Below are 12,090 nucleotides of genomic sequence, written 5' to 3'. Positions count from 1 at the left end.
ATTTTCTTTTGCTTAAAGAAATTTAAATTAGGAATTATTTTAAAGCACCAGAAAAGTATCTATGACAACTAGAGGTTAAAAATATTAACATTTTTTTCATGTATGCTTCAGATATATTTTTAAAGAAATACTTAGGCACATTTGAATCTCACTTCATTTCTGTCCTGTTCCCTTTCCATTTTCTCTAGAGTTAACTACTCTTCTGAAATTTATATTTGTGTGTTTTCACTCAACACACAATTGTTTTATGTCTTACAACTTTACACAAATGATAACATGATGATATTAGTTTTCTTCACTTTACCTGAAGTTTCCGAAATTAATCAATGTTTAGACATGTGAACCTATTTCACTCACTTGAACTGTTTCTTGTGTCAGATTTTATGAATATATTACACTTCATTTTTCTTACTAATTTGTGGATATTTAGATGTTTTTCTAATTTTATTTGTATTTATTAAATTTATTATTTATTAAATTCATTTTTTACTGATTTAAAATTTTTTAAAAAATCAAATGTTTATTTATTTTTGAGAGAGAGTGAGACAGAGTGTGAGCAGGGGAGGGGCAGAAAGAGAGGGAGACACAGAATCCGAAGCAGGCTCCAGGCTCTGAGCTGTCAGTGCAGAGCCCAACGCAGGGCTTGAACTCACGAACTGTGAGATCATGACCTGAGCCAAAGTTGGATGCTTAACTGACTGAGTCACCCAGGCACCCCATAATTTTTATTATAACAAGGAGGTATATGTTGAACATCTTTCATTTGCTTCTTTCTACAAATTGTACACGTTTCTTTAGCATGAATGTCTACAGTGGAGTTGGTGACTGACAGGACTTCATTATCTTAACAATACTAGATGTCCTATTGCCTTCCTAAGGTTGTAGTACTAATTTCCCCAAATGACAGCAGTAGTAAACATTTCCATTTATACAGATTTTCACCAGGATTGGATAGTATTAGCTACCTCCCCATTTAAAATTTTATCTTAAAAAAAAATCAAATAAAAATTTAATCTTATGTTCTTTGATAATCTCCTTAAAAAGTATTTCCATTTTAAATATGTATTTCTAGGTATCATATAGGTTTTGCTGCTTTTCTAAATATTTTCATTACATTTTATGTTTAGTTATCACTGATATATAGAAATGCTATTGTGTTATATAGGTTGATTCTTGCATTCTGCAAGCCAGTAGAACTCTCTTCTGGGTTGAATATTCTTCTTTCTAAAGTATATGCATCATTGAGCAGTTTTTTTCAATGAAGTTGGACTGTGAATGGTAAACACAAGCAATAATCTGATATTTGTCTCTAGCACATAGGATAGATACATATTTGTCTCTGGTACATATGATATGTATGATAAAAATATAGGATATCTAATATATTTAACACTTTTTCGCTCAATCCTGACTAGTGGGCAGGCTTTCTATTAGGAGCTTTGGTGGTGAATTTCTTTTTTATATTCTTCAAACAGAAAATGTATAATTTTCTTTAACTCTTGACAATTCTTCTCTCCATAATGTCTTGGATATTCTTTCTCCCCTATTTCATCTAATAATCTCTTCTGTGGTGATTGCTGCTAAACTTAGGTTGAATTTTATCCTTCCATTAGCCATGCCACTTAGGATCTCATATTTTTATTTCTTTACCTCTCTATGTCAATTTATAGGTAATTTCCTCAGGTCTGGATTTCTAATTCTTTATTAAGCAGTTTCTAAACTTTTGCTCAGCCCATTCACTGAATTTTAAATTTCAACTATATGCAACTTTTTTATTTCTAGAAGTAAATATTGACTTCTTTTCCAAAGCTGCTTATTCTTTTATGTTAATATAGTGGCCTATTTTGTATTGTTTTTTTCCTATTCTTTTTTATTGTTTTATGTTTGAACCATATTTTTATGATTATGTATTTTCCACATGTTTTTATGATTTTTATCAGATAAAAATCATGATAAAAATCATAAAAATATGCTCATATATTCTTATGTTTATACATTCTTTCAGATTATCTGATTCTTTCTAGTTCTTAGTGTACAAACATTCCGACTTTTGTGGCTTCTGATTTCATTTTGTAGTTATTTTCCTTTCGTGCAGTACACGCTTTTATGGTGAGCTCAATATCAGGTGAGGCTATACTCTCTTTCCTATGGGGATACCACTCACCTGACTTGTTGAAAATTTTTAGAATAAAGGGGGAATAAAACTGACCCTGTTCCCATGAAAGACACAGGTTTGGGTGTTTGATTCCTCACCGCACACTAATTTTTCTTTACCTAGAGCCCCAAAGGAAAAAGAAAGTGACTATTGCCACTTCCAGCTTGCAGGTGGAATTTTCTAGCACCTATTTCACTGTCAGGGGACAATTCCAGAGTCCAAGCTTAAGTGAATTCTGTTTTAAGTTCTCTCTGTGATTCCAAATCCTAATGTCAATTCCCAGAGAGGCCATTCAAACTCCAAACTTTAACCCGCATTTTTGGATTAAGACCTTCCTTGCTCAGCTTTGCTTGGGTTTATGCTTAACTTAGATTTCCCTTTAAAAGGGGAGCTTTCCCTCCCTTTAACTTAGAATTCCTAACATCGAGGGCTTTCCCTCTCTTTCCTGAATCAACTTGATTACAAATTTATTTTCTTTGTTTCATCCAGCATACTTATATTTAAAGTGCCAGAAGTGGTGCCCATTTTTCTCAGTATATTTTACCAGAGTGCTAACTATTTCAAAGTTATACTAGAAATAGGGGAGCCTGGGTGGCTTAGTCAGTTAAGCATCTGACTCTCTATTAAGATTCAGGTCATGATCTCACAGTTGTGAGATCAAGCCCCGTGTCTGGCTCTGTGCTGACAGTGCAGAGCCTGCTTGGGATTCTCTCTGTCCCTTTCTCTCTGCCCCTCCCCCACTCACTCTCTGTCTCTCTCAAAAATAAATAAATAAACTTAAAAAATAGAAGTTTTAAAAGTTATAATAGAAATACATTTAGACTTAAGACCTTATAACAAAGTGCTTTCTTAAAAGATCTACGTACTTCATTAAGTATGATACTTTTTCCTAATAAAAATTATGAAAAACTATTACATGTAATAGTGTAATGGAATAAATGTGCATATGTTTACTGGTTAATATGCATTTTGGAAATGAGCCCTTGCATAGATCTCATTCTAATTCTATTTGAATTTAAGTCTCCAGTATCTTAGCTGCTCAATAAAGTACTATTTGTTAAATGCCACTTTGATCGATCCATGTTGTTTTAATCAACTGACACACCTATATCAAATCATTTTTATGTAAAACAGAACGAGCTACCACATTTCCTTCTACATTAATAAATATCTGTTCACTATTTAAATTATATGTATATCTTATTGGAACACTGGGTATTTATTATTTTTATAAACAAGGGGCTATAGGTAATTAATTATAGCACACTACATGCATACATATTATGATATGATTCATTTTCTATATGCATATAATTAGTGATTTTTTAAATTATGTAGATATCTATTAAAACCTGTTTTTTGCAAGTTTTTACCCTAAAAAAATTAGTTTATAAGAGCTTATAATCATCCATTTGAAGTACCACACAGTTGAAAGGCAACTCGTGTAATGATGCTATTCACTTAATTGTTCATTCGCTTATGTTTTCTTAATTGCTATATATAGTGGTTGGTTTTTTTTTTAATTTCTTTTTTAACGTTTTATTTATTTTTGAGACAGGGAGAGACAGAGCCTGAAACAGGCTCCAGGCTCTGAGCTGTCAGCACAGAGCCCGACATGGGGCTCGAACTCCCATACCGCAAGATCATGACCTGAGCCGAAGTCGGCCGCTTAACCGACTGAGCCACCCAGGCGCCCCAGTAGTTGTTTTTTTTAATGTTTTTTTTTTTTTGAGAGAGAGAGATAGGACAGGGGAGGGTAGAGAGGGGTGGAGAGAGAGAGTTAGGGAGACAGAGGATCTGCAGCGGGCTCTGAGCTGACAGCAGAGAGCCCAATGAGGAGCTTGAACTCAAAAACTGTGAGTTCATGACTTGAGTCAAAGTCAGGACATTTAACAGACTGAGACACCCAGGTGCTCCTATTGTTATATTTTAATGTCTGTGTAAAGCTTCCAGTGTCTCTGTAGGAGGCATTTTTCTTAACCAGGATTGTAATCGCTCTACAAGACAGGCAGGCAGAGGGCAGGCAGAGGGCCCGCAGCAGCTCCGGGGGCTCTCTGGAGTTCTGCATCCCTCACTCACTCGTTACTCTCTCCTTGCAAACACCAGGCATCTATGGTGTGTGTATGCAGGGTGGGTGTATGAAAGCATTCCCTTTCTCTTTTTCCAGTTTGATTTCCTATATCCTAGAGACTCAGGAGGTTTCACTCCCATTTTAAACTCAGCTTTGCCTGTCCTGCATTTGAACAAGTGATAAAAATTAGAGATCTTTGTGGAGTTTTGTGAAAGAAATAAAATTCACACATGCTTCATTTTGGTAAATGTTAGAGAAAATGAACCAAGCCCTTAGGTTTGCCCATAAAGACACACAGGATGAAAAGGGAGGTATCCTTAAACAAGGGATCGCTGACAGACTGCTACATGGTATTGGTCTATACTAATTTGTCATTTCAAATAATACTGGAATAAAATGTACTATATCTAGAAAATTTACTAGTTCCAGTAAAAGACAACTTTTACCATAGATTATGGACTTCCTACCAATTTACACAGACAGGAGTTTTACTGTCTAAGTAGTCAAGAAAGGCACCTAAATTACCGATGATGTATACAAATTATGCAACTATTATAATATTTAGCTTGTTATTTCAAACATGATTGTCCCAATAAATATGCATGTCACATTAATACTAATATTTACTTCTTGTGTTATGCTTTACATTTTTTTTAATGTTTTTATTTTTAAGAGAGAGAGAGAGAGAAGGAGACAGAGTGAGAGCGGGAGAGGGACAGAGAGAGGCAGGCAAAGAATCTGAAGCAGGCTCCAGGCTCCGAGCTGTCAGCACAGAGCCCAATGTGGAGCTCGAACCCATGAACTGTGAGATCATCACCTGAATCAAAGTTACATGCTTAACCAGCTGAGCCAACCAGGCACCCCTTGTGTTATACTTTAATGTTTGCATGCACATGCACACGTACAACAAACGTAAGCATATAATTTATAGCTTCCTAGGTAAGGCTAACGAATGAATAAAAATTCTTCATAAGGTTCCAACCATGATTGAGAACAACAACAAAAAATGAGTAACATTCATTTTTATATCAGTATGACATTCTAACGTTTTCAATGGATTTTTCATTCTCTAAACTAATGTAGATAACATTGTTTAATTCCAGTGTTTTGGAACTGATTGCTATAGCTAAAGGAAATCAATTCTATCATTTTAGACTTGTGCATGTCTCCATTTCCTCTATGTGTATAAGCTGTAGCTGTAATGTATCCCTTGGCATTAACATGATGAGCTATTAGGCTGGGGGTATGTACAACAAATAAAGTCATATTTCTGAAAGTACTCTTGGGAGGAAATACTGAGGCTTTAATCAATTCCACTATGGCTTCTTACATTTTTGCTAATAAAACAGAAGAATTTGAATATGGTATTTGCTGAAAATCTGGGTTTAAACTTCAGAAGATTACTCAAAAGTCTGGAATACAACCTTGGACGAATTATTTTCAAAATTAAATACAAAGCTATGGTATATTTGAATGTACAGTAGTTTCTCAGGCTTGCTATTTGTTGTGCTGTCTATTTTTAAGTCAACAGACTAGATGGGTAATGGGAGAAAAGTGGTTTTGCTATAAAATGTCACCTATTCTTAAGGTGACCTGGCCTTCATGCGTTTGTAGGTTTTTAGACAAATGGGAGGTGCCTTGCAGCAGTGAACCTGGTTGTAAAGACACACGAGTGCCAAATATAAAGTAGTGGAGGTTTACGGGAGAAGTTGTTACAATTTGCTTAATGCCAACAGACACAGAAGAACAGAGAAACAAAGGAAAGTGACCTTCTGTCTTGACAGTGGACATTACCAGAATGTATAACGCACCTTGCAGTTACAGGGTCCAAAACAAGGGTCCTCATTTGCGCTCCCTGCGCCACTGCAGTTACAGGGTTTGCAGTCTGGGTAGCCAGTGTAGCCCCTGGCACATCGATCACAACTCACGCCTCTGAAGCCAGGTTTGCAAGGACAAGACCCAGGTGCCAGACCTAAGGGAAGATAAGGCACATATGAACACTTCAAAAACAAATACATAATCTTGTTCCTGAGGTTTTAATTATAGTAACGTTTAGATTCTATTTTGACACAAACGTTAGAAAACTGATGTATATCAGTAAAGAAAAGAGAAAATCACCAGGCATAAGGCTCACTTAGAAGCTGGCTACAAATGGGGCGCCTGGGTGGCGCAGTCGGTTAAGCGTCCGACTTCAGCCAGGTCACGATCTTGCGGTCCGTGAGTTCGAGCCCCGCGTCGGGCTCTGGGCTGATGGCTTGGACCCTGGAGCCTGTTTCCGATTCTGTGTCTCCCTCTCTCTGCCCTTCCCCCGTTCATGTTCTGTCTCTCTCTGTCCCATAAACGTTGAAAAAAAAATTTAAAAAATAAAAGAAGCTGGCTACAATTCGCTAACACAGCATTTTGGGGTATCATTGAAGATGTTAACAATAATAATAAAAAAAGATAAAATCTCAAAGCATCTACCAAAACTAATGTCACAGAAAAACTGTCACAATGATCAAGGACTAATTTCCATAACTGACTGAGGACACTCGATGAAGAATAAGCAGTGACTTGTGATACCTGTTGGTTCATAACTCAGACTACCATGAGATGGAAACTGCCTGGGGAGCAAAAATATACTTAAACCAAAAATAAAAAAAAAAACAATAATCTAAGTATGACATCACTGAGTATAACAACAACAAAAAGACTGAGGGTTCATGTGAATAGACATTTTGAGGGTAAGGAAGGAGGGACATGAAAGCAGTTTAAATTTACTTTTTCTTTTTAAATAGAGAAATGCAGAAGACAATTTTTATTCTTGTCTTTGATTAGAAAATAGAAAAATACAGATGAGTAAATACAAGTTTCTGACTTTCAGAATCTGGAAAAATATAAGAGCAAATCAGTAAAATATAGCCCACTCAAAAAAGGAAAGGAAGGGAAAAACAAGCAAAGAAATGTCACAATGTGAAAGCACACAGAAGGACAGAAAGACTGTCAGACCCACACGCCAACCATGTGTAAATTTCACGGTCTTACTGCTGCTATTAAAACTATGTGTGTGGGGGCGCCTGTATGGCTCTGTTGGTAAAGTGGCCGATGTCGGCTCAGGTCACGATCTCACGGTTTGTGAGTTTAAATCCCTCATTGGGCTCTGTGCTCATGTCTCAGAGCCTGGAACCTGCTTTACATTCTGTATCTCCTTCTCTCTCAGCCCCTCCCCTGCTCATGCTCTGTCTCTCTGTGTCTCCCAAAAATAATAAAATAAAAACGTTAAAAAATTAAAATAAAAACTATGTGTGTGTAATGTTCAGAAGAGATACATAAAATGATAAGAAATATTAGAAGTGAAAGAATGTTAATCTACATTAGGAAAGCATACAGAAATGTAAAAACAGCTGTAGTATTAGTAATGGCCAAAGTAGAATCCAATTAAAATATTCATTAGGACAAGCTCTCATTTTACACTGATGAAGATGCAATAAAAAACACATTAAGTTATATTTATACATCATAGAAGCACTGATTTTAAGTACAAAAATATATAGACAATGGAAGATTTGGGGGCTCAAAAAGAAACTGGCCAAAAATCAGTGGCTAAGAATATTAACCTACCCACTTCAAATATTTGCAGATGGATTAGAAAAAAAAAGACATAGAAAAATGTGAATAATCTATTGTTGAATTACACATTATATGGTTATAAATACCTATGGTAGCTTATCATTAACTAATCTATAGAAAGTTTCAATTTCCCGGGGCGCCTGGGTGGCGCAGTCGGTTGAGCGGCCAACTTCAGCTCAGGTCACGATCTCGCGGTCCGTGAGTTCCAGCCCCGCCTCAGGCTCTGGGCTGATGGCTCGGAGCCTGGAGCCTGCTTCCGATTCTGTGTCTCCCTCTCTCTCTGCCCCTCCCCCGTTCATGCTCTGTCTCTCTCTGTCTCAAAAATAAATAAAACGTTAAAAAAAAATTAAAAAAAAAAAAAGTTTCAATTTCCCAAAGCAGAAATTATCAGTCTTGTTTTCTTAACATAAATTAATACTTCTACATTCATAACATTTCATAATAAATTAGTATTACATTAATTCTAAACATCAACATGTTAATAGAATCTTAATCAAAATTCAGTCACTCTAAAAGTTAATAAATAAATATTTCTCCTTATAACTCTTGGGTAAAAGAGAAAATCAAGACTTCAATTGCAGATTAAATAATTTTCTAAATAGAATATAACAGCTGTGAGAAAGAAATTTAACAATGTTTATGGGATATAGAAAAAACAGTTGCTTAAAGTAAACTTTTAAGCTTATATACTTACATTCTTAGAAAAATAATGTACACAAATTAAAATTTTAATTCATGTAATAAAAAAAGAAAAAAACAATATGACCACTATAGGAAAGAAGGAAGATTTGAAAAATAAAGAAAAAGAAAATAAGGCAAAAAGAGAACCTTAAAGATAATTAAATATATCAAAAGAGGACAAATGATCCAAGAATTACCACAAAAAGTTATGGTACCAGTTAGTTTTTACAGAGTGTTTTCAAAGTTTAAAAATGTGGAAAGCTATGTAATTTAGTCTATGAAGCTAGTAAAAACTTGGTATCAAAATCTAGCAAAGATAACCATAAAAAAACATAATAACAGCTAACAAATAGATTAGTTTAAATTTAATGGATCATGAAATAGTGATTTAAGCTTTTATGTAATATGATAAAGATACCAAAGATGAAATACATAATAAAAAATGTCTGAATACTGGAGAGAAGGAAGGAGGTGGCATAAATGAAATATTCGTCTTTTCTTTTAATAAAAAAAAATTTTAATGTTTATTTATTTTTGAGAGGAAGAAAGACAGAGTGAGAGTGGGGAAGGGACTGAGAGAGAGGGAGACACAGAATGTGGAGTAGGCTCCAGTCTCTGAGCTGTCAGCACAGAGCCCGATGAGGGGCTCAATTTCACAAACCATGAGATCATGACTTGAGCTGAAGTCGGACGCTTAACTAACTGAGTCAACCAGGTGCCCCAAAACATTTGTCTTTTAAGATGGACAGTCAATAGGCAGTATTTAATGGTGATGAAAATGCTAAGAATATTATTTAGATATTGTTTGTAAGATAAGTTCTTCCAGAAGAACTTAGTAGAAGAAATGTCTCAGTATGATTAAATTTGTAAACGAGATGGGGGATGAATAAATTGAAGAGGATGCTATTGCTATTTATTTTATTCTCTTCCCTATCATCAAAATATCATTTTTACTATGTATTGTTTTCATAATAATTGAAAAAAAATTTTTGTTTAATGTTTGTTTATTTTTGCGAGAGAGACAGGGAGAAAGTGCAAGTAGGGGAGGGACAGAGAGAAAGGAGGAAAGAGAGAATCCCAAACAGGCTCTGAGCCATCAGCACAGAGCCTGATGAAGGGCTCAAACTCACAAACTGTGAAATCATGACGTGAGTGGAAATCAAGAGTCAGACACTTAACTGACTAAGCCACCCAGGCACCCCTAACTGAAAAATATTTATACACAAAAATCTTCACTGAAGCATTGGTTACAATAAACAAAATTAGAAACAATCTTAATATCTATGTAAAGTTGAGTGGGTAAATAAATTATAGTTATCAAGATAATGATGTACTATTCGAGTGCTTAACCCAGATTTCAGAGAAATCCTCAGTGGTTTGGGGAAAAACTCATTATGTGAAGTTAACACAAACATTTTCATAAGAGTATTTATGATGAATTACCACTGCATTATACGCTTATTTTTCTACTTTTCTATTTTTATCACTTCTCCACAAATAATATACTTCTTTAAAAAGTATAGAAAAAAGCTGAATGATATTACTGAAAATAACATAATTTAGTTGTTACTACAAAAAGATAAGGGGCCATAAAATGAAAAATGACCTCAATAGCTCACCATTTGAGATTTTAAATAATCAGTATTTTAATCTTTTAAGACTGTAGGGCTTACACTGATAATCCTACAGTTTTATAAAGAGAGCAGGTAATCTAAACTGTGCCAAAGAAACATTGCCAATCTTTGAACTTGAAACCCAATGTCGGCAGGGTGGGGGGGACCTATATTGTAGCCATAATTTATTTTAGTCTTTCCTAAGAAGAGAAGAATCCATTCTTAAGAATATAAAGAAAGTGTTTCAGATATTTCCTAATGTTCTACTAAACTTTGGCAAACAACTCTCTTGGAAATAGCTCCTAAACATTTCACATTAAGGACTTATTTTGACATTTGATTCTTCAGTGTTTGGAGTTCATCATGAATTTCAATCCTCAACGAAAGCATTTGGCTTAAATTCGGGTCAGCCTCTTTCCCTTCTTTAACTCATGACTACTGCCTATTTTTAGCTTTGCTTTCTATACTATTGACTACATCTCAGGATGTGCTGTCTGTTCTCTCCTCCCATTGCAGCACACACATCCCTCAGCAAATGCTGTCATTTCATGCTAAAAACCATGGAAACTACAGACCAATTCAATAAACAACATTTAAAAATTACATATATCACAGATTTCTGATTGACCAGAAGATATATATGCCTAGACATGTAAATATGTATATATGAATGCATATATATGTATGTAATGCAAAATAAATTATTCAACTTTTTTCTTTTAAAGCATTATAATTAATTATAATTAGTTTACAGGAAAAGAATGATTGAGATAAATTTAAAAAAATGTTTCCTGGAGAGAACACTGATAGATACGAGAATAAAATTATTATTATTACTTTTTAAATGTTTATTTATTTTTGAGAAAGAGAGAGAGAAAGAGAGATTGCGAGTGGGAGTGCGTCAGAGAAAGAGGGAAACAGAGAATCCCAAGAAGGCTCCATGCTATCAGCACAGAGCCCAACACAGGCTTGAACTCACAAACAATGAGATCATGACCTGAGCTGAAATGAAATCAACAGTCAGACACTTAACCAACTGAACCACCTAAGTGCCCCAAGAACAAAATTATTAAGCACATAAAATTTATTGCAAAATGTTACCCTAAAAATTATCATATCTGGCTTATGGTTGCCCTTTTATCAAAATGGCCCTGAGATCTATCTCACCTCGCCGAGCATGTTTTTCATCCTTCACACAGACATCATTTAAGGAACCAATTGGATCACAATGGCATGGCTGGCATGGTCGTGGATAATTAGGAGACACCTAAGAAGAATATTAAAAGCCTCTTAATCATGTGTAATAAAAACACCAATAATTTTCAATTGAGCAAATTTTAAGGACAAAATAAATGTAATAATACATAGTAATAAATTATATTGAGAAAATAACATAAGAAATTATCTTTAATATATGTTTGCAATTTTTAAAATCCCTTTTTTCTAAATGGATACACGAAAGTAAAAAGAAGTACAATAAACATCCATATCCTAAATTCAGCAATTATCAAGATTTTGCCATAGGAGTTCGTTTTCATTCTTTGCTGAAGTTTTTAAAGGAAATTGCAGATAGTCTTTTAATTCCCATAGATTTCAGTCTGCATCTCTGTCGCAATCCCAGTATCATTATTATAACAAACAAAAATAACAGTATTTGCCTGATGGTCTCTAATATACATTCTGCAATAAAATCCTTCTGATTGATTTTTTTTGTTTGTTTGTTCTGGGTTTTTTCTTGTGGTTTTTTTTCTTACAACATACTTCATAATTAGTAATTTCACCCCAAATTTATTTTTTAGGAACTTTTATCATGTTGATCATGATATGATTAAATAGAAATGTATATTTGGTGCTGACAAAAAGGACAATATTAAGTACTCAAATTAAACATTTGGTTTCCCGGAGAGGCAGCATAGCCACAAGGGAAACAATTTCTTTTCCTCCACAACTGAGAAATGTGA

At 34.6% G+C, this 12,090-nt stretch overlaps 1 protein-coding gene across 8 annotated transcripts in view; it reads right to left on the bottom strand.

Annotated features, from left to right (window-relative positions):
• LAMA2 (laminin subunit alpha 2) overlaps window positions 1-12,090 on the bottom strand; it is a 634,006-nt gene that overhangs the window by 351,091 nt on the left and 270,825 nt on the right. For all 8 annotated transcript variants that reach the window (XM_043592301.1, XM_043592303.1, XM_043592302.1 and 5 more), the window contains exons 9-10: window positions 11,297-11,396; window positions 6,038-6,198 (exon numbers count right to left, since the gene is read on the bottom strand). In XM_043592301.1, coding sequence (XP_043448236.1) covers window positions 6,038-6,198; window positions 11,297-11,396 — 261 coding nt within the window. The remainder of the gene's footprint in view (window positions 1-6,037; window positions 6,199-11,296; window positions 11,397-12,090) is intronic.

Source organism: Prionailurus bengalensis, chromosome B2, assembly GCF_016509475.1.
Source record: "Prionailurus bengalensis isolate Pbe53 chromosome B2, Fcat_Pben_1.1_paternal_pri, whole genome shotgun sequence".
Classification (NCBI taxonomy): domain Eukaryota; kingdom Metazoa; phylum Chordata; class Mammalia; order Carnivora; family Felidae; genus Prionailurus; species Prionailurus bengalensis.
This window is presented reverse-complemented; position numbering and strand designations above follow the sequence as displayed.